This window comes from Palaemon carinicauda, chromosome 37, assembly GCF_036898095.1.
Source record: "Palaemon carinicauda isolate YSFRI2023 chromosome 37, ASM3689809v2, whole genome shotgun sequence".
Classification (NCBI taxonomy): Eukaryota; Metazoa; Arthropoda; class Malacostraca; order Decapoda; family Palaemonidae; genus Palaemon; species Palaemon carinicauda.
The window spans coordinates 29,588,288-29,609,103 of NC_090761.1; the positions used below are offsets into that span (position 1 = coordinate 29,588,288).

The following is a 20,816-nucleotide window of genomic DNA, read 5'->3' on the forward strand; positions in this document are numbered from 1 at the left end:
CTTCTGGGACTTTGCCAAGATCTAGGGATCATGGTACGGTAAATCTCGAGAAGTCTTCTCTGCTTCCAACTCAGCGACTGGTATATCTAGGCATGATATTGGACACCAATCTCCACAAAGCCTTCCCATCAGACGACAGGATAGCAAAGCTGAGGAGGGTCGCAGATCCTTTCCTCAGACGAGAAGAACTCCCAGCCCAATCGTGGTTACGTCTCCTCGGTCACGTTTCTTCCCTGGCCCATCTAGTTCCAAACGGTCGCCTCAGGATGAGATCCCTGCAATGGCGACTCAAGTCCTGGTGGAATTAAGGACACGATTCCCCGGACATCATGGTCCCTATGGGTCCTGCGGAACGGACGGACCTTCAGTGGTGGGTGACAGACGAGAACCTACTCAAGGGTGTGGATCTTCTCGTCCTCCCCCCGGATTTGATGCTGTTTTCGGACGCCTCAATGAAAGGGTGGGGCCCAATGTCCTGAACCACAGGACCTCAGGCCTGTGGTCAGAATCAGAAAAGTGCCTCCACATAAATCTGCTAGAAATGAAGGCCGTATTCCTGGCACTTCAACAGTTCCAACAGTACCTGGCGGGTCACTCCGTAGTGGTGATGAGCGACAACACCACGGTAGTGACTTACATCAACAAACAGGGAGGTACCTTTTCAGAGCAGCTATCCCATCTCGCAGTAGAGCTACTGAGATAGACCGAAGTCCACTCGATTCCACTATCAGCTCGTTTCATTCTAGGCAAGAGGAATGTGCTCGCCGACAGTCTGAGCAGGGCATCCCAGATAGTGAGTACTGTACTACTCAGTAGAAGACTTATGCTTATTACCCATCCAACAATAGATTGAAGATACGTTGGTTGGATGCGTCCAGTAATTACAGTACCGTACAGTCTCCTGTCGGGAAGGCGATCTCTATGGAGATTCGCTCTTATAACATAAGCTGTACTGATTAACTGGTTTACCGTTTGGTATCGGTCTTATTCTGCCAACCACTCTAGATTGGTGGCTGTTGGAGGGAGGACAGGCTTTTCCCCTTCACTGCAAGAACGTTCAAATAGTTGCACATTTCGACGTCACCTAAAGATGTGTTTATTGCTATATGAAGTGCGGATGGTGGGTGGCAGACAAGAACCTCTGCAAAGAGGCCTAATTTTTCGTCTCCCTTCTGGATATGATGCTCTTTAATGCATGAAAAGTGTGGGTGGCATATGCCGCACTATTCCATCCTCGTCCGTTAGCCCAATTCAGAAAGGTACCAGCATTCACCTCTCTTAGAGAATCATCTAGCAGTACGAAGCCTCAGATGGACAGAAGACAACTAGGTGCCGCCATCCGCTCGCGTCATTCCTGGTACAGGAATGTGCATGCAGATAATCTGAACAGGACCGCTCAGATAGTGGGCTCCTAGTGTCTTTGAATCATCTTTTATCCAATAAAGTCTTAACCTTGTGAGGTCCCCTACTCTGGTCATGCTCTCAACAGCCCTGAACTTCAGGTTCCCGCTCGATCGTTCCCAAGTCTCGGAACACCAGGCCCTCGAACAAGATGTATTTCAAGATTGGTGGGGCAGCTTAGAGGTGTGTGCCTTTTTCCCCCTTTCGGTCTGGTGAGAAAGTCCTCAACCAAGTCAGGATAAGAAACATCTTGTCAATGACTCCAATAGCTTCGCTATGGCATCATGCAGAATGGTTCCAGAACCTTCTGCAGCTCCCGACGGAGTTCCGAGGGATCTTCCTCCATGACACGATCTTCCAAGCAGCCACATGCTAACACTTTCCAAAGCCGTAGCCTTGCTTCAACTTCACACCTGGGATGGTCCTACACTTCCTCTCTCAGAGAGGCCTTTCGCAATGAGTTGCGGAAAAGAGGTCTAGGCACCTCAGACACTTTTCAGCATCGGTCTTCCAGGTGGAGTGTTCGGTCCTTTGTGACTGATGTCGTGGAAGGGGATTCTCTCCCATCGATGCCGTTACTTATACAAAGTTGAGATAACTTGTCCCCTGTCGGATCTCAACCGCCTCCTGGAGAACCTTTATGCCAGGCAGCAGATTGCTTCCTTACTTAGTGTTGTATGATCCATCTTCTGATGTCTCCTACTCTAGGAGACGGAGAGAAGTAATCCTCAGCGGCATCTCTGAGTTGATTGCCAAGACTCAAAATCTGAGTGTGCTGTACCCTAGGTGCAGCCCATTCCGGATAGAGAGTCTTCTTTCGGTAACCGAAACCCTTCAACTGGGGTTTTACCCAGTGAGGAGTCTGTGGTGTTACCCTAAAAGAACACCACCACCTTGCCCCTGTGTGTCAGCACTGTTGACCAGCATGGGGAAGGTCAAGAGGAGGATCTCAAGGATTTCCTTCCCCTCTGGGATCAGAAGGCTATTGAACCTGCTCTCAATCTAGACCCTCCTCCATCCTAGGACCCAGAGCTTTTAACGTCAGTGGCATTGTTACGTCCCTGGCGTTCAAGAAACTACTTTGTGGCACAGATACTTCAAGTGGGCATGTGGAAGCGTCAATCGACCTTTATGGCCCACTACCTGCAAAGACGTAACCCACAGGAACACGGAGACATTTTCCATCGGTCCTGTGGTGGTCGCACAACAAATGGTTTAAACACCTCAGGCTCCTTGATGGACAAGAATCAGAGGGTTGAGGGCCGAGGTTATGCGGGTTAGTCTGGGGTGAATGAGTAAGAATAGCTGGCTCTTTTCTTCCTTTCACCTTCTCCCCTCTGGGGAAAACAGCTCTGCAAGCCTCAGCATAGCTGATCTCACCTCTCTGTAGGTAAGACTCATTTCTCTTGTGCCTCCTAAGTATAGAATAATACTTTGTTACATCCCCAATACCATTTTGAGGGAGGGTATTGGGTAAGTCTTATGAACAATAGGTTTTGTACTCGAGTTCCTATGATAAAGACAAGCCATACTGTTAGTTCCACTCACACACAAGTTTCTGCAGGACGCTATTAGTGCATTACCTCATATCGTCACTTGATTTTAGCGAGGGTAGGGTTCCTTCTAGTATCGATCACAGATCGAAATAGAGAGGACCCCGGGTCATGACCAAGGCCAATTGGTAAGGGTTTGTGTTTACGCCGGAACAAATAACAAATTTGTAAGTAATTTGTATTTTTCCTAGTATACAAACCTGGAGCTATTTATACAAATTGGCCCACCACCCTGTCCCCTGAGAAGTCCTGCCATAGAGCAAAGTGGTTACTCGGCCGAGAGGTGTGAGTGAGCAGGGTAGCCAGTGTACCCCACACCCCACCTGCTAACTAGCGGATGGGGTAGTTATCCCTCACTAAAATTATCATGGCTTGTCTTTCAGCTACGCCAAAATTATACCCCTATAAATAGCTCCAGGTTTGTATACTTGGAAAAATACAAATTATTTCCAAATTTGGTATTTTAATTTATAATGTCCTTTTATTTCAGAAAGCTCCAGAATTTTCACTTTGTCCTTTGCCAATGATTTTTGTTATTTATTGTTTCAGACGTTTCCTCCAAGAAAATAATCATCTAACTTTTGGGGCAAAATTGTTTCAACTATGGACAATATCTGCAAGATACACGACTGAGGAAAAGAAAGCAGGATCTATGTTGGTACGTGATGCAAGACTTTGATGTAAAGTGCGGTGTCTCGGAATAGGAGATTCAACGTTTATTTTATTTTTGTTGGCCGCTGATATTAATATTGAACAGGATATCATCTTGGGATTGGGAAGGGGTGAGGAATTCTGAATCATTAGAATTAACTGTGAAGAACTAAATGGAAGATTCGTGTCTACAAACTGCATTAAAGAGGAAAAATAACGGTATGGATCCAGACATGGAATTCAAAGCAGAGCCAGAAATGGTATTCAAAGTGGAGCCAGAAATGGAATTCAAAGAAGAGCCAGTGAGCGAGGACGACTTACAAACTTGTGCAGGGAATGAAAGTGTAAAGTCAGGTGTGAAAGAGGAATTATACATACACGTAGGATTCAGTAGAAATGAGGACAATGAATGTTTTCAGAATGAGGAGCAGATTGAAGACAGTGGATGCGAAGACCCTCTTGTTGAAAAACAATTTAGTGGAGTTGCTAACCCCAACACTCACAAGCTAATTCACATTGGAGGTCAGTTCAGATGCAAAGAATGTGGGAAAAAGTTTTCTAAGCAAGCTGATCTTAAAGCACATTACGAAACTCACACTAAGAGGAAGTCATTCACATGCAGTGACTGTGGCGCCGTGTTTCCCCAGAAAATTTTCCTTGTAGTACATTCAAGAACTCACATTAGGAAGAAGTCATTCAAGTGCAGTGTCTGTGATGAAGAATTTCCTCTGAAAAATGAGCTCACTGCACATCAGTGTATTCACACCAAACCTTTCAAGAGTATTGTCCGTGACAAAGTCTTTGCTCAGAAAAGTGACCTCACCGTACATGAAGAAATGCTCACTGAGGATGAGCGATATAAGTGCCATGTCTGTGACAAAGCCTTTCCTCAGAAAAGTGAGCTCATTGCACATCATCAAAAAATTCACCTTGGACATAAGCGATATAAGTGCTATGTCTGTAACAAAGCCTTTCCTCAGAAAAGTGAGCTCACTGCACATCAAAAAATTCACATTGGAGATGAGCGATATAAGTGCCATGTCTGCAACAAAGAATTTCCTCAGGAAAGTAAGCTCATTGCACATCACAGAGCCCACATCGGAGAGAAGTTATTCAAGTGTGGTATCTGTGACAAATCATTTTGTCGGAAAAAAAGTCTCGCCGAACATCACAGAATCCACACCGGGGAGAAGCGATATAAATGCTGTGTCTGTAACAAAGCATTTTTTTGGAAATATGGTCTTGAAAAACATTACAGAGTTCACACTGGGGAGAATCAATTTAAGTGTGGTATCTGCAGCAAAGTATTTTCTGAGATAGATCATTTCAACTTGCATCATAAAACTCACACTTTGACAAAGAAATTTAAGTGTAATGTCTGTGATGACTTATTTTCTCAGGAAAGTGAGCTCACGTCACATAACATGTTTCACACCGGGGATAATTCATTCAATTGCAGTGTCTGTGACAAATCATTTTCTGTGATAGATCATCTCAGTGCACATCTTAAAAATCATACTGGGGAGAATCAGTTCAAGTGTGGTCTCTGTGACAAAGTATTTCATGAGATAGATCATCTCAACGAACATATTAAAATTCACAATGGAGAGGAATCACTTCAGTTATTCAAGTGCGATGTTTGCGACAAAGATTTTTTTTGGAAATGTCATTTCGAAGAACATTGCAGGATTCATGCTGGGGAGAAGCGATATAAGTGCAGTGTCTGTGACGAGGCATTTGCTGCTAAAGATCATCTTGACGCACATCATAGAGTTCACACTAGGAAATTCAAGTGTAATTTCTGTGAAAAATCATTTTATGTAAAAAATAATCTCACAGTTCATTTCAGAACTCACACTGGGGAAAAGCCATTTAAGTGTAATTTCTGTAACAAAGGATTTTCAGTGAAATCTACGTTCATGAAACATAAGAGAAAACACACTGGAGAGAAGCCATTCAAGTGCAGTGTTTGTGACAGAGCATTTGCTGAGAAATTTGATCTCACAAGACATCAGAAAATTCACACTCGGGAGAAACCATTCAAGTGCAGTGATTGTGGCGAAGCCTTTGCTGAGAGTAGTGGTCTAAGAAAACATGTCAGAATGCACAATGAAGAAAAAGCCATTTAGTGGAAGCAACTCAGCCCCATTTAAACTGTATTATTTTGCGTCATTTCAAATTCAATATCTTTCTTTATTCAGATGTTTTTGTTAAAAATATCATAGATCAGGTTTTTCTTACCATTCCTCTTTTTCTGTATGTTCTCCAAACTTATTGGCAATAATAATGATAAAATATTTGAATGGTAATTATGAGTGCAAGTAGCTTCAATTTTTCTCTGAAAATTTCAAGTGTTGAGAAATTGACCCTCAGTTTTTTCTATAAGAAATTGTCTGATTGACTTTATTAGGGGTTAGTGTTGGATTATAGTGGTAATTGTACCTCATGACTGGAAGTCATAAGGACATAATCATCATTTGTTCCGACACAAGTACAAACCCTCGTTCTTTACATAGGAGATAGAAATTAGTGTAATCTGGAACACTGCAACAAAAATTTTATCAGTGTCAACAACTGTACCAGTGGTGGTGGAGAAGCACCCACACCCCCGCTCACTCACAACAACCCCACTTTGATTATAGCCATGATTGAGAACATCTTCCATGCTCCTGGAACTGGCTGTCAATAAAACCTGTATTAATTTTTTTCAGGCATGAGTGGTTGACCTTTAGGTTGCTGACATGTACGTGTCCTGGCATAGTAAGCGTGCCACACGTTCATATCAGTAGAGGAGACGGATCCTCACGAGCGTTGACCTTAGCACAGACAACACTCCTGCACAAAGGCATTTCCTTGCAACAATTTTGGGAGTGTTCATCCTTCCAGTGGTTTCACCTCCTCTGGCGGGCGATAGAGTAAGATTTATGGCCATGTAACTCTTAGGAAACCCTCAGGTCAGGAATTTCTTCCTATCTCCTCTAGCGAGATGGCAAAACCTTCCCCCTTGGGAGAGTCCGCATCATGTGATGTTCTGCAATTCCTGTGGACGTCTTTGGGACTTTCCGGATCCATGTTGAAGCATAGTTACTAGAGTTGTTGATTCGTGGTGCACAACAGGACGGTCCATTTGTTTTTGCTGTAATTAACTTTGGCTCTTCCCCTTCCAGAGCCAACAAAAGGGAGTCCCTTTTGCTCGGTCTTTTGCCCAATCCTTTGTTCTCTTCATCAGACTCACTTCTATTGGAGTATCTGCAGGGTAGCACTCTGGCAAGTGTTGGTTCAGCGCACTCACTCTTTGGGGAGAGTTCACATAGTCTGGCTTTCCCATCCTCCTGGGCGTAGCACTCAGGTGAGCATTCCCACATCTCTTTCATCCTTCAGAGCGAGCTCACTCAACACGAGGACGTGCTTCCTCATCCTACCCAGAGTAGCACTCAGGCGAGTATTCCTCCAGCGCTCTCACCCTCATGGGCGAGATCAAGAGCTTGCCCATCCTCCCTTTTTTGAGCACGCCAGCCTTTTGGGGACTTTCGGCATATGCCCTCGTAAGGATGAGAGGTTGCCCTCACCTGGGAGTTCTTCCTCCCAAGTGCTTCATATGTACCAATGCAACTTGTTGCTCTTTTGCTATAGCTTTTGGAGCTAAGCTCCTTGGAGTTCCCAGATGATTCATTCAGTGATCATCCAGTAAACAGGTGGTTCTCATCTCTTTCTCTAGATTGGTTTGAGAGCTCTGCTCACCATCTGCTCTCGTGCCAGGCATGGTCACCTGTCCCTCGCACGTGCCCTCAACTCCCTAAGCAGTATTTATCTGTTCAATAAGGGTAAGTCAAGCAGTTGCTCTCATGTGCCATCTGCTATTTGTTTCTACCTCTTTTAGGACAGGCTCGCCCACAAACTGTAGGGTTTGTCTCAACAAAGGGTGTGGGTCATGCCACCCACAAGGCACTATCCTTCCAATCTTGAGCCAGTGAGTCGCCACGTGCTCCTATAATGCATCCAACCCAGTCAAGTGTTCCTATTCAGGCTTTGCAGGCAACTTGCGAGACTAAAGCAATCTCAAAAGAAACTCTACTATTAAGAGAAAATTTTAAAGTGGCCTTTGTAAGCATGCTGGCCTTGAAAGACCTCGCAATGTTCTCAGACCTTGTAAAGATGTTTGCAGGTCCTGTGTAGGCTCTTAACCCTGGATAGGTACGGTGGGTCGTTTGCGACCCCGAGCGTCAAAAAAAAACAGGTTTTTCTCACGTGACTCACCCCTGTGACTGAATTTGTGGGTGATCGACCTGCAGGAGGTGTCTCCCCTACACGCTCTAGTAGTGTCCAGATGTGCATTGCTGTAGCTGTACTCCTTCCCCGATTTCTGAGACGCGTCGGGGTCGTTCGCGTCCGAGTTTACCCTTCTGAGGTAGTTTGCATAATTATCAAAGTTATTACGTATTATGAAATTGTCGTAGAATGGTGCAACTTGTATAGGTTATCAGTTGTGGAAAGTCTTGGTGGATTGTTTGGCTACCATGTGCATGTTTTTTTTTTTAGTTAAAATGTCGTTCATCACCACGAGGACCATTTTACCGCGAGTGCCCCTTTTTCATTTTTTTTCATTTTTTTGCCAAGTCATTTTTCCGTAAGATATTGCCAAATAGTGTCGTAAAACTTTTGCTTGTTTAGTGTTGGAAAGTGTGTCTAGATGATCTGGCTACCCATGCATGACTTTGTTTTTGTCAGATACGACGTAGTTATTGGTATATTGGGTATTTAACTGCGGTTACCAATTTCTGTTTTTTTTTCAATATTTGTAAAAATTACTACGTAGTAAGGAATTGCCGTATATTATTCATTTTTTTTTTCATGTTTATGTGTTAGAAAGTGTGCCTTGATGATTGGGCTAACATGTGCATGCCTTTTTTTTTATCTGAGATGTCGTATATTAGAATGTCAGGCATTTTACCGCGAGTGTCCCTTTTTAATTTTTTTTAATTTTTTTGCCAAGTCATTTTTCCGTAAGATATTGCGAAATAGTGTCGTAAAACTTTTGCTTTTTTAATGTTGGAAAGTGTGTCTAGATGATCTGGCTACCCATGCGTGATTTTGTTTTTGTCAGATACGACGTAGTTATTGGTATATTGGGTATTTAACTGCGGTTGCCAATTTCTGTTTTTTTTTCAATATTTGTAAAAATTTACTACGTAGTAAGGAATTGCCGTATATTATTGATTTTTTTTTCATGTTTATGTGTTAGAAAGTGTGCCTTGATGGTTGGGCTAACACGTGCATGTCTTTTTTTTTTATCTGAGATGCCGTATATTAGAATGTTGGGCATTTTTCCGCGAGTGCCCCTTTTTATTTGTTTTGCATTTTTTTGCTTAGTCATGTTACCGTAAGGAATTGGCAAGTAGTGTCGCAAAACTTATATTTTTATAGTGTTGGAAAGTGTTTCTAGATGATCTGGCTACCCATGCCTATTTTTTTTTTAGCCAGATATGGCGTATATATAAGTATGTGTTCGATTTTCCTGTGATTGCCATTTTTTCGTTTTTTCCCATTTCTTTCAAAATTACTACGTACTAAGGAACTATCACAGAGTAATATTTCATTTATATGTTTATTTGTCGGAAAATATGCCTTGATGGTTTGCCTAGCACGTGGCTGAAATTTTTTTTTTCTGAAATGCCGTATATTAGAATGGCCATTTTTCCACGAGTGCCCCTTTTTATTTGTTTTGCATTTTTTTTGCTTAGTCATGTTACCGTAAGGAATTGGCAAGTAGTGTCGCAAAACTTATATTTTTATAGTGTTGGAAAGTGTTTCTAGATGATCTGGCTACCCATGCCTATCTTTTTTTTAGCCAGATATGGCGTATATATAGGTATGTGTTCGATTTTCCGGTGATTGCCATTTTTTCGTTTTTTCCCAATTCTTTCAAAATTACTACGTACTAAGGAACTATCACAGAGTAATGATTCCTCTAGATGTTTATTTGTCGGAAAATTTTGTTTACTTTTTTTTTGATTGAATATCATCAAATTTTTTTAGCTAAAATATTGTTTTACATTTTTTTTTTCGATTTTATTTCCCTTCAAAAAAAATTTTTTGGGTCAGAATTTTAATTTTATAGTCGTAAAATAATCGACAATTATCCAGCAACCCACCATACAATTTTTATGCATATCCAATAATAATTAGATTAGTAAATAACACCTTGAAATTGACATACCCTTCCTACATTTCAAGTGGCAGATTAGGGAGTCTGAGTCAGTGTGGTTGGCGGCCATTTTGTGGACATATCCGAAGCGTAAGCTGCCCTATCTATATATATTCTTGTTCCCTATAGAATTTGTGATATTTTGGTATATTTTTACCTGCATAAATATCATATCATATATTAAATATATGTATTTTTTTACGAAATTTCCAAGTACTCAAAAAATTACCTTTAGATATGGCCCCTGATATAAATGTAATTTACAAAATAATGAAGATTTTTTTACATATTTCTATTTTAGGATAACATATGTTTATTCCCTAAAAAAATTAGCCACTTCCTATTTCATTTGGGTACCCAAAAAAATTCATGAAATTTGGACAATTTTTTTTGGCCAAAAAAAGTTACCCTTTTTTTCTCATTTCAGATCTTCACCTCCATGGGTCTGACTTCATCCAAAATACATCAAGATGTGTCCTAAACATTCAAGAATCAATTCCTAAAAGGATTTGTGTATATATGTATAAACTTTTTTTTTATGAATTTTTATGTCAGGTCTTTTTTTTTCTACTTAATTTTTTAAAATATTCATAATAAATAGTTTTTCTGCAGAGGAGTAGTATTTATCTTTACAGTTGTTTTAAGCATTCATTGAAGTTTTTTTTGGCAAAAGAAAAAAGGAGGTTACTGCAAAAACTGATTTTTCAAGAATTTTTTTTGGCGTCGGGGTCGTTCGCGTCCGAGTATACCCTTAAAGGGGTGTCCGAGGACCGTACCTATCCAGGGTTAAGTTCTCCCAAGCTTCTGAGATTTCTTCCAACCGTAGGATTCGTCACACTGAAGGGGATAAAGTTGCCCCTGCTTGTAGGCCCATACCTATCCTTCTTTGGGGGCCAGCTTCTTCATCTGCAGTGCGTGAAGACATTCGTGCGGTGCACGTTTCTGGACCGGATTACTGTCTGTAAACATGGTGTAAACCAAAGGCTGCCAAACTGGAGCCCTTTTGGGAGAACCTTGTGGTTTATTCTGTAAAGGTAAACCCAAGGAACTGCAAGTGGATGCAGGTCACTCCGCCATTGGGAGACACTTTCCACTCCAGGACTCACAGGGGGTCAAGATCTTTGTTTACTGATTCCTACTGACTTTCGCTAATCGAACTTGTTGAGATAGCTCCTTCCTCTAATACCTTACAACCGTAAACCATCCCAATTCAAGCTGGTGCTAAGTGTCTGGAGATTAAAGAGGTAGAAGGAGGATGCTAGCATCCTTGCCTCCTTCACTAGTAAGTCCCAAAAACTGGTCCTCCAAGATTTTAGAGGATCAGTCTTCAGAAGTAGGTTCAATGAGCTGCAGCTTTTCTCGCAACTTGTGAGGCAGGAGTCCACCCTCTTAGGACTCATGCCTTTGTGGCACAACCCAATTATGACAATGACCCATCTCAAACTCGACCAAGTTAGGATTTCAAGGTTGGTGATGACTGTGAATCAGATTACTGTACTGTATTCCATAGGTCAGCTTCCAGCTCCAGCTAGCCCAAAGGCTCCTACTATTCAGGAAGGCAAGTCAGAGTCAAACTTCATGCAAGTCCTGGGCTGCATGAGACAGGTTAATGGACTTGGCGAAACCCCTTACTCTCCTCATAAGGGTAAAGACACGGCCATAGACGTACTATGTTGTGCTCCAACAGCCAGTAAAACTTCCATGGTCTAAACTTACATCCTGATTTGTTACTAAAGTCGGCTTGCAGATTTCTGCAATAGAGGACTCCCTTAGGGCTCATTGTTCAATGAAATTGCTTCCTCCTCCATTTGTGAGGCAAAGGAAGTATTACAGCATCCTGAATGACGACTTTTCTTTACCCTTAGATATGGCAGTTTCAGCCCTGGCCCAGGGCATTAAGGTTTCTCTGGCACCAAGCGAAGGCTATAAGAACATTAAGTTCTTCCAAAGGTAATATTAGCATAAGAGAGGTGATCTCCAAACTCCGTCCTTTCAGGGCAAGAGAGCCCGAGAACGAGGGGGTTAGAACTGGCGGACTTGGTCGACGTCCTCGCTAGGACCTGCTTCTTTCCTACAGTACCACCTGTGGAGTGATACCTGAGACTCAAGTGGCAGAGATGGCATTACCAGGGGGCCAAACCCTTGACAGTAAGTGTCCTCCGATCATGTTATGTTCATCAGCTCTCCTCCCTTGATTCGTTCCCCATGAAAAACCATTATCCTACGCGACTGAATCAGTTAAGGTCAAAGCATTTTGGGCAGAGATACAGGCCATGGTAGAGCCGGGCACTCTACAAGAGGTCTTCAGTAGGTCCCCAGGCTTATATAGTTGACACACACTTACAGAAAAGGCATCTTGAGGCTGGAAACTGATCACCAACCTCTCGTCTCTGAATAAATTTGTGCAACAGACTCTGTTCAAAAGTTGGACCTAAAGGCTACGTACTTCCAGATCACGGTCCATCCATCCTGAACAACCTCTCAGGTGTTCACAAGAGTGTTCACCTTAGTCTCAGCCTGGCCCCACTCCTGTTGTGGCATTCATCTCCTAGATGACTGGCTGATCTTTGGTGGCTGCTTAGCAAGTGGTATAGCTACCTTTGCTCCATTGCAGGACTATTATCAGTTAGTGGAAGACTGATATTACGAATTTAATTTGGGATGAATGGAAAGAATGACTGGCCACTTCTTTTCTTCATCTTCCTCTCTCTTGGGGCACAACATCCGTCGTTACTGTCAGGTGGATCTCGATTCAACTGCAGGTATGCCCTATGTAGCTGTTTAGCTATTATATCAGGTGATATTTTGGTCTTGTTTCCATTCTCCTTATGAGGGGCACATTAGTATTCTCCACTCACATCACACTTTGCACTGGCCGTTGAACCGGCAGCATTGGTATGTCACTGGTTATCGAGGTGTCAGGGTGCTCATCTCACTACCATGCTCACATGAAGCAATCCCGGGTATTAAAGTTCCAGCCAGATGGAAAGAGGTCTTGTATTTGTATCGGAATTAATAAAAATTGTTCCGTTACTGGAATAAAAACCTACACTATTTATTAAGGGTATTACATTCGGTGAAACTGAAAGGACGAGCCATTAAAATTTTAGCGAGGGCTAAATACCCATTTCGCTAGGTAGAGGGTAGCTTGCTATCACTCCCTCACTTTATATATATATATATATACAGGTATTGCTCGACTTACAACCGAGATAGGGACCGAGAGATGAGTCGTAAGTCGAGTTGGCCGTATGTCGAACTAGAAAAGTGAAATTTCCGTAGATTTATTTTAGATACGTTATGATTCGGCAATCATCTGGATCATATTTTGTCAATATTTTCTTACTGTCTATCATTATTCCATTTTCTTGTTTCATAGGATATCATATGCTCTATAAATGCATTATTGTATTCTATTCATCAGTTTTGGAAGAATTTTACAATCGAGTACTGAAAATTATGTTTACCTTTGGTTATGATCAGCTGATCTGAAAGTGCCGCTACCTACCATATCAAAATATGGCGTAGATACGTATGGCATAGTTTTTTTTATCATTTCTTAACTTATTAGAAATATCTTCATGATGAATATTACATCAACGCCAATATGTTACAGGAAATCAGTTTCCATACAGTTCGTCTAATCATTAGGTATAATGCGAAATCGTTGTAGCTCTTTCTGTGTGCGTGTGTGTGAGCTCGCTCTCGCAATCGCATACGGGTAGTTCATTTTTAAAGCTTCATACAGTATTGTAGTTCAATATTAAGCCTTTATATTTCCTTAGACATTACTGTGTTTAATTGTGGTTTATTAAAGAACGTTTATATTTTATTTTTCAATTTCTTAAGCATATCAATAATCAACAAATACTTTTAATTTACTTTCGGTTGGCATCAGCTGATCTCAAGGTCATGCTGCCGTATTACTATTATGAGCACATATATATAGTGCGAATAACACTGATTTATATAATTTTCTTGACATTCAAAATTTCTTCATAATGCATATTACATCAGCGCCAATATGTTATAGGGTATCACATTTTCCATACAGTTCGTTTATAGACCTTATTATTAGTTATAAAAGGAATACGCTTTCTCTCTCTCTCTCTCTCTCTCTCTCTCTCTCTCTCTCTCTCTCTCTCTCTCTCTCTCTCTCTCTCTCTCTCTCTCTCTCTCTCTCTCTCTCTCTCTCTCTATTTTGTTTTAATTCAGTTGTATCTTCATATTTTTTTTTTTTAATTATTAAAAAATTCTATTTATCATTATTCGATGTTTCGATTATGGGAATAGTAACGCATCGGAAGGAAATCACTTGATTTGCCTCTCGCCTTCCGCCAGAAATATGACGTCATCAGACTTTTTTTCTTAAATTTACGGTAAGTTGTACTAATCTTATAACTAATGATACAGACCACTAAAACACTTGATATCGTTACTGGGTGTTTCAATGATGGGAATGCTGTAATAAGATTACTCGGTAACAATGAAAGGAAATCCTTCGGTTTGTCAGCGCGCTTCTGCCAGATACATGACGTCACAAGTCACGTGACATACAGAATGACTTGCAAAATATGTAAATTCATTTTCTTTGTTTCTCGCAAGAAATGAAAAGAAAATACTAACTTAACAAACAAAAGTATTTTATTTTTATAATGTAAAAGGAAATATATTATTTTCAAGAAAATATTTGCCCTAATAGTATATTTTCTTTAGATCAACATCGATCCATTATCAGAGATGAAAAAAGTAGCGTACAGTCAAATTTACGCTATGTAGTACTCATGACAACCGATACAGACCCTCAAAATAGTTTGTATCGTTATTTAATATTTTGATAATGGAAATACAGTACTAATATTAATCGTTAGCCTATTGGAAGGAAATCACGGTATTGCCCGGATGCTTTCCGCCCGTGATGTGACGTCACCAGACATAATATGAACTCGACAGATATTAAAACTTTTCTTAATGTATTTTAACTGAAAATAATTACTGAATATTAACAATAAAAGAAAATATTAATTTACTAAGATAGATTATTTTCAAGGTAATATTCGTCCTATTTCCGATAAACTTATGACGTCATCACCCTTAAAAAAATGGTCGAATAGTCGTATGTCGCATAGGTCGTAAGTCGAGCAATACCTGTATATATATATATATATATATATATATATATATATATATATATATATATATATATATATATATATATAAATATATATATATATATATATATATATATATATATATATATATATATATGTGTGTGTGTGTGTGTGTGTGTGTGCATATATAATATATATAATATATATATATTTTTGGGCTGAGCCATGTCGTCCTGATGGAAGGTTCCTTTAGGCAGCTTTCTAAGGGATATTTGGCTACAGTGATACTCCCAGAGAATTGACCATAGGTCTCCAGAATTCTAACTCCTGGCGCGAGTATATTTAATATAACTCTTAACCTGTTAAGCGTCACCCACGTGATAAACCGTTCACCACGATCTACTCGGTACCGCCTTCAACTGCATATTCCGTTCATGACTTTCACTGCATTTTTCAAGTCGTCAGTCTCGTGATAATTCGTTTACTCGTGCAGTAAGTATAGGATCACCACTTGGCAACACTCTCACCATATGGGGGCTGTAAATAGAAACTTATATGATGTCTGGCAACTATTTTTCTGAAGGTAGCTTGATGTTAGAAAACTGGTTTCCCCTCAGTGCGCTTCTGGTGTTCATGTGGAAAAGGTTGTTTGTTGTTCCTTTTGCAATGAGCGGTCTAAAGACTATTTCTTTAGATGAAATAAATGATATTCTTGTTGAGGAATTTGATAATGATAACCTGTTTGATAATGAGAGCACTAGTTCTGAATCCTCCAGTGATGAGGATATTGAAGAAACAAAGTTTTCTTTTGATGCCGAGAGCGAAAATGACTTCTCATTGCCGAATGACTGGACAACGAGATTTCACAAAACTATATAAGAAAGGAAAAGCCGATAGAGAGAGAGAGAGAGAGAGAGATAGAGAGAGTGAGTGAGTGAGTGAGTGAGTGAGAGAGAGAGGGGTGGGGGGGAGGGAGACTTGTCCCTTTGCTTGTGTTGCTGATCCTGGCGTAAGATTTACGATTGAAGATAAAAAGAACCCATTAGAATATTCTGTATTATGTAGCCTTTTGAAATGAAATAATAGTAGTATTAGGTGTTTTTTTTACTCCACTATTTAATTAATATCCCTATTTTTAACTATAGATATGAATTATAAGCATAAAGAAATGATATTAACTTTGAAAAATTATCATTAGTGAAATGACCGCTCAGGGCAAAAAAAGCGCGACGGTACGTTAGCGGCAACCTGGTCCAGGGGGGACGCTTAACAGGTTAAGCATATCGCATAATATCAGGGGACGCATTTCTTGATATGACACATAGCAATCTACACCCCGAATAGAGTTTTCGCTTTGAGGGGGAAGAGTGGCGAAAATGAAGGGGAGCCGTTATCAAGAAGTAACAAATGTCATATCTCCTTGGAGGTATAACATGATACCCCGAAAATGGGAGACGTCTCTTTGTCGTCTCCGTATTGGTCACACTCGGTTGACACGAGTTTCTGATGACTGGCCAACGCCAACCATATTGTGATAACTGTTCAGTACCTTTAACAGTGAGGCATTTGTTGACAAATTGCCCCAATTATAATAACTTAAGAAATAAATATAAGAAATAGATATCTGTTTCAGGCTCGAGGTGAGGGTGGCAGGTTCATCCTTACCAAGATTCTTGGACTTGATGTGTCCTTCTATGCGAGTGGCATTTCTAGATTTATTTCACAAGCAGGTCTTCCAAAAACTATTTAACTTTTATAATGACATTCAACTTGTATGGTTTTAATTGAATATTTTATTTTTTATATAAAATAAATGATATTGGCGTCAATGACCTTAGATGTCAGGATGCCTGAAAATTTTAAATAATTCAATCAATCATGGGGTTGTACAATTGTGAGTGAACTGGGGTAGGGTTCAGTACTTCCCCACAACCACTCGTATCAACCAGAATGGTTGTTGACACCTCGTTAAAAGTTTTTATAACCATGTTCCAGCTTACGGTGATTTCTATCAGCTATGTAAAGAACTCGGGTTTGTATAGTTAGAAAAAAAAAATTACTTTCAAAATTGTTCTATTATAAGAGTTATTTTTTAAGCATTGATGAGATCTTCCCCTCGAACCCAGAAGTACACATATGTAACATGTACCAAATTTCCACACATGAGTAAGACATTGATAGCACAATATATTCTAGTCAGTGTACTTTCTGGGCAAATATTCATAGTTATTTTCTCTGAAACTTTATAAGTCTTTCACCAACCATTACATAATTGTTTTTTATATGTAAAAGAGCAGGCAAAAACTGGAATGTTTGAAAAAAATATCTCTGTCAATGAGATCTGTTTTTCCTTGGTGATGTTCTGCTTGTGGTGTTGCAAATATGATGGGTCATCTCTTGCTTACTAGTTATGCACCTCCTTGTTGTACTGTACCTCTGACTCTAATTATTTACTGTAATTCTTTGTTGCTTAAGAATAAATGACAATAAGAAACCTGAAATGTATATGTGGAAATTAAATGATTAAAGGAAATATTTGGACAAAGGAAAATAAATGTATACATCTCTGTCTCGTGACCTCTTACGCTGTATGTGTTGGACGAGGGACATGATTACTTTAATGTGCTGCTTTCATTTCTCAATAGTATATTCATAAGTCTTTTTTAGTCTATATATGAAATATCTGTTTTGATATTGTAACTGCTTTTGGAATATTTCATTTTAATTGTTCATTATTTCTCATATGGTTTATTTCCTTATTTCGTTTCCTCACTGGGCTATTTTTCCCTGTTGGAGCCCTTGGGCTTATAGCATCTTGCTTTTTCAACTAGGGTTGTGGCCTAGCTAGTAATGATAATAATGATCATAAAAATATTTTCCTAAAAGTTTCCATTTTAAATATAAATATTTTAATTAATTTGTGTTTTTTTTTAACCTTCTATCTTTATGACTTCAGCAAAGCTGGAACAGCCGGTAAGATTTTAGATACACTGCCAGCTGCCAAATGCCAGGTAGCTCCGCCCACCCAACAGGCAGTGCTACCTTCACTTGAGGACTTGTGGATGTGTTGAGGCGGGCGATGTAACTTGAAGATCTCAGGTTTGTAGAGTTGGCACTCCTTAATCGTTGGTTCGATTTTGCAGATTCGGTTTTTCGTCAATACAGAAACCGTTTAACCTTATTTGCTAACGAAAAATTTTAATTTTGTCGGAATAGATTTGTTCTGGCGTAGATTCAAACCCTCCGCTATTCATAGGGGTATACTTTCGGCGTAGATGAAAAATGAACCATGATGATTTTAGTGAGGGATAACTACCCCATTCGCTAGTTAGCGGGAGGGGGGTGGAATAGACTGGCTACCCAGCTCAGTTACACCTCTCGGCTGAGTAACCACTTTACTTTTTGGCTCGGTAGAGGACGGACATTCTGCCGTGCTCTCCCGCAGTGACTTGCCTTGATTGTTTTTCTGTCATTTTTCTTTTTCTCTTGTGTGTGTTTTCATTTATCTTATACATATTTATGCGTGTTTTTGGGCTCAAGCCATGTCGTCCTGATGGAAGGTTCCTATAGGTAGCTTTCTAAGGGATATTTGGCTACAGTGATATTCCCAGAGAATTAACCGTTAGGTCTCCAGCATTCTAACTCCTGGCACGAATATCCTTAAAATTTCTCTTAAGGATATCGCATAATCAGGGGACGTATGCTTGATACGACACATAGCGATCTTCACCCCGAATAGCGTTTTCGCTTCGAGGGGGAAAGTGGCAAAAAGAAGGGGAGCCGTTATCAAGGTACCCTTCCTCTCGTACTACTATAGAGTATCTAGATGGCGCTGTAGTCAACCCAGCGCGCTATTTCTACAGTTTTAGCGGTCTCGCACGGTGATTTTCCTTGTTGCTCTTTCATTAAACTTTGGTTTTTTTGATTTATCATGCAATCTCCAGCCTCTTCTGCCTCTGGAAAGTTGAGTATTTGATCTTTACAGTGTATAAATTTTAGCTCCTGCCTCAGTGAAATTAGATTAATTTTAAAACTTGGAGCTTCGCCAATCGCCGGAGGCGCCATGAGCGTTGTTGTTCATAAGGCATGTGTTATTTAGTTAGTCTGAATGACTTTCCCGGTTTTAATAGCATGAATATTTACGAAGCTATTTAGTTATAAAATTCTAGGAAGTTATATATTATGTCGATTGTATTCTTTAGAGTTTCGGCGATTTAGGTAACCGAACCTCTCCCGTGCTAGGCTTCCTAGCCTACGCGCTTTAGTTTACCTCCATGCATGATATAAAACGACATTCTTAGTTGTAATAGCACTTAAATATGAAGCTATTTAGTCAATTTATACTTGTAAGATATATTGATTGCACTTATTTCCTCTTCCTCATCGATCGCATATGAAAGAGTTTTGACGATTAAGGTAACTGAATCTCGCCTGGCACTAGGCTACTAGCCTAGGTGCTTTAGTATACTTTCATACATGCTCCCGGTTTACCCTCGTGTATTGTTTTATCAATTCAGGCGGAGATAGATATCTCCTAGAATTATTATATAAATCGATACTCGTCTCCCGTGGAGATTTAAGGGTGATCCCTTCTTCCCTCTGAGTGCAGCCATAGGCTACAACCCTATCTTGGTCTTGCCATTGGGTAGACACTCCAGCTTGACTAGGCTAGTGTTTTCTGTCTCTTTCCCTGGCCAGCAGATAGCCGACTTTGGGTTTTTGACAGAACCTCGGTGTATTCAGTCTTATGCCGGTGGCCGGCCGGCAGGGTGAGTAGTCACTCCCCTGCCAGCCTCAGCCGCCGGCATAGGAGGCTAGACCTCCCTAGGCCGCACTTGAAGTGGTTGTATGATGCCGCCACCTTCTCCCCTGCGGCCTAAAGACTAGTCCTGTGCTCCCAGACCCTAGGCTGAAGAATAGACATTCTTCTGGATGGCGCTGGCACTGAAACAATGTTTCTCTCATGTTGAGAGGGGGCGGCAAGCCGCCTCCCCCTTAACCTGTTAAGCGTCCCCCCCGGACCAGGTTGCCGTCAAGTTTTTTTTTGCCCTGAGCGGTCATTTCACTAATGATAATTTTTCAAAGTTAATATAATTTCTTTATGCTTATAATTTGTATTTATAGTTAAAAGTAGGGATATTATTTAAATGGTGGAGTAAAAAAACAATTACTGTAATACTACTATTATTTCATTTCAGAAGGCTACATAATACTGAATATTATAATGGGTTCTTTCTATTTTCAATCGTAAATCTTACGCCAGGATCAGCAACAAAAGCAAAGGGACAAGTCTCTCTCTCTCTCTCTCACTCTCTCTCTCTCTCTCTCTCTCTCTCTCTCTCTCTCTCTCTCTCGTTTCCTGTATAATTTTCAAATATGTTCATCATACATTTGTACATTCTCTCTCTCTCTCTCTCTCTCTCTCTCTCTCTCTCTCTCTCTCTCTCTCTCTCTCTCTCCTATACAGTATAGTTTTGTGAAATCTCATTGTCCAGTCATTCAGCAATGAGAAGTCATTTTTGCTCTCGGCATCGAAAGAAAACTTTGTTTCTTCAATATCCACATCACTGGAGGATTCAGAACTACAGGTTATCATTATCAAATTCCTCAACAAGAATATCATTTATTTCATCTAAAGAAATAACCCTCCTCTTTAGACCTCTCATTGCAAAAGGAACAACAAACAACCTTTTCCGCATAAACGCCCGAAGCGCACTGAGAGGAAACCAGTTTTCTAACATCAAGCTACCTTCAGAAAAATAGTTGCCAGACATCATATAAGTTCCTATTTACAGCCCCTATATGCTGAGAGTGTTGCCAAGTGGTGATCCTAAACTTACTATACGAGTGAACGTATTATCACGAGACTGACGACTTGAAAAAGGCAGTTAAAGC

At 40.3% G+C, this 20,816-nt stretch overlaps 2 protein-coding genes across 3 annotated transcripts in view; both read left to right on the forward strand.

Moving 5' to 3' along the window:
* Positions 1-20,816, forward strand: part of LOC137629545 (zinc finger protein 845-like) — a 107,392-nt gene that overhangs the window by 33,470 nt on the left and 53,106 nt on the right. Inside the window, exons 2-3 of one of the 2 annotated variants that reach the window (XM_068360965.1) lie at positions 3,504-3,612; positions 17,878-18,020. The gene's annotated coding sequence lies outside the window, so the exon portion shown is untranslated. The remainder of the gene's footprint in view (positions 1-3,503; positions 3,613-17,877; positions 18,021-20,816) is intronic. The other variant, XM_068360966.1, reaches the window with a different exon arrangement.
* LOC137629253 (zinc finger protein 665-like) lies at positions 3,779-5,734 on the forward strand. The gene has a single exon (XM_068360516.1). The coding sequence runs from the start codon at positions 3,779-3,781 to the stop codon at positions 5,732-5,734; it is 1,956 nt and encodes a 651-aa protein (XP_068216617.1).

Bases quoted from the DNA above. Each gene is read 5' to 3' on its own strand.
- LOC137629253 (XM_068360516.1), top strand. From the start codon at position 3,779: ATGGAAGATTCGTGTCTACAAACTGCATTAAAGAGGAAAAATAACGGT.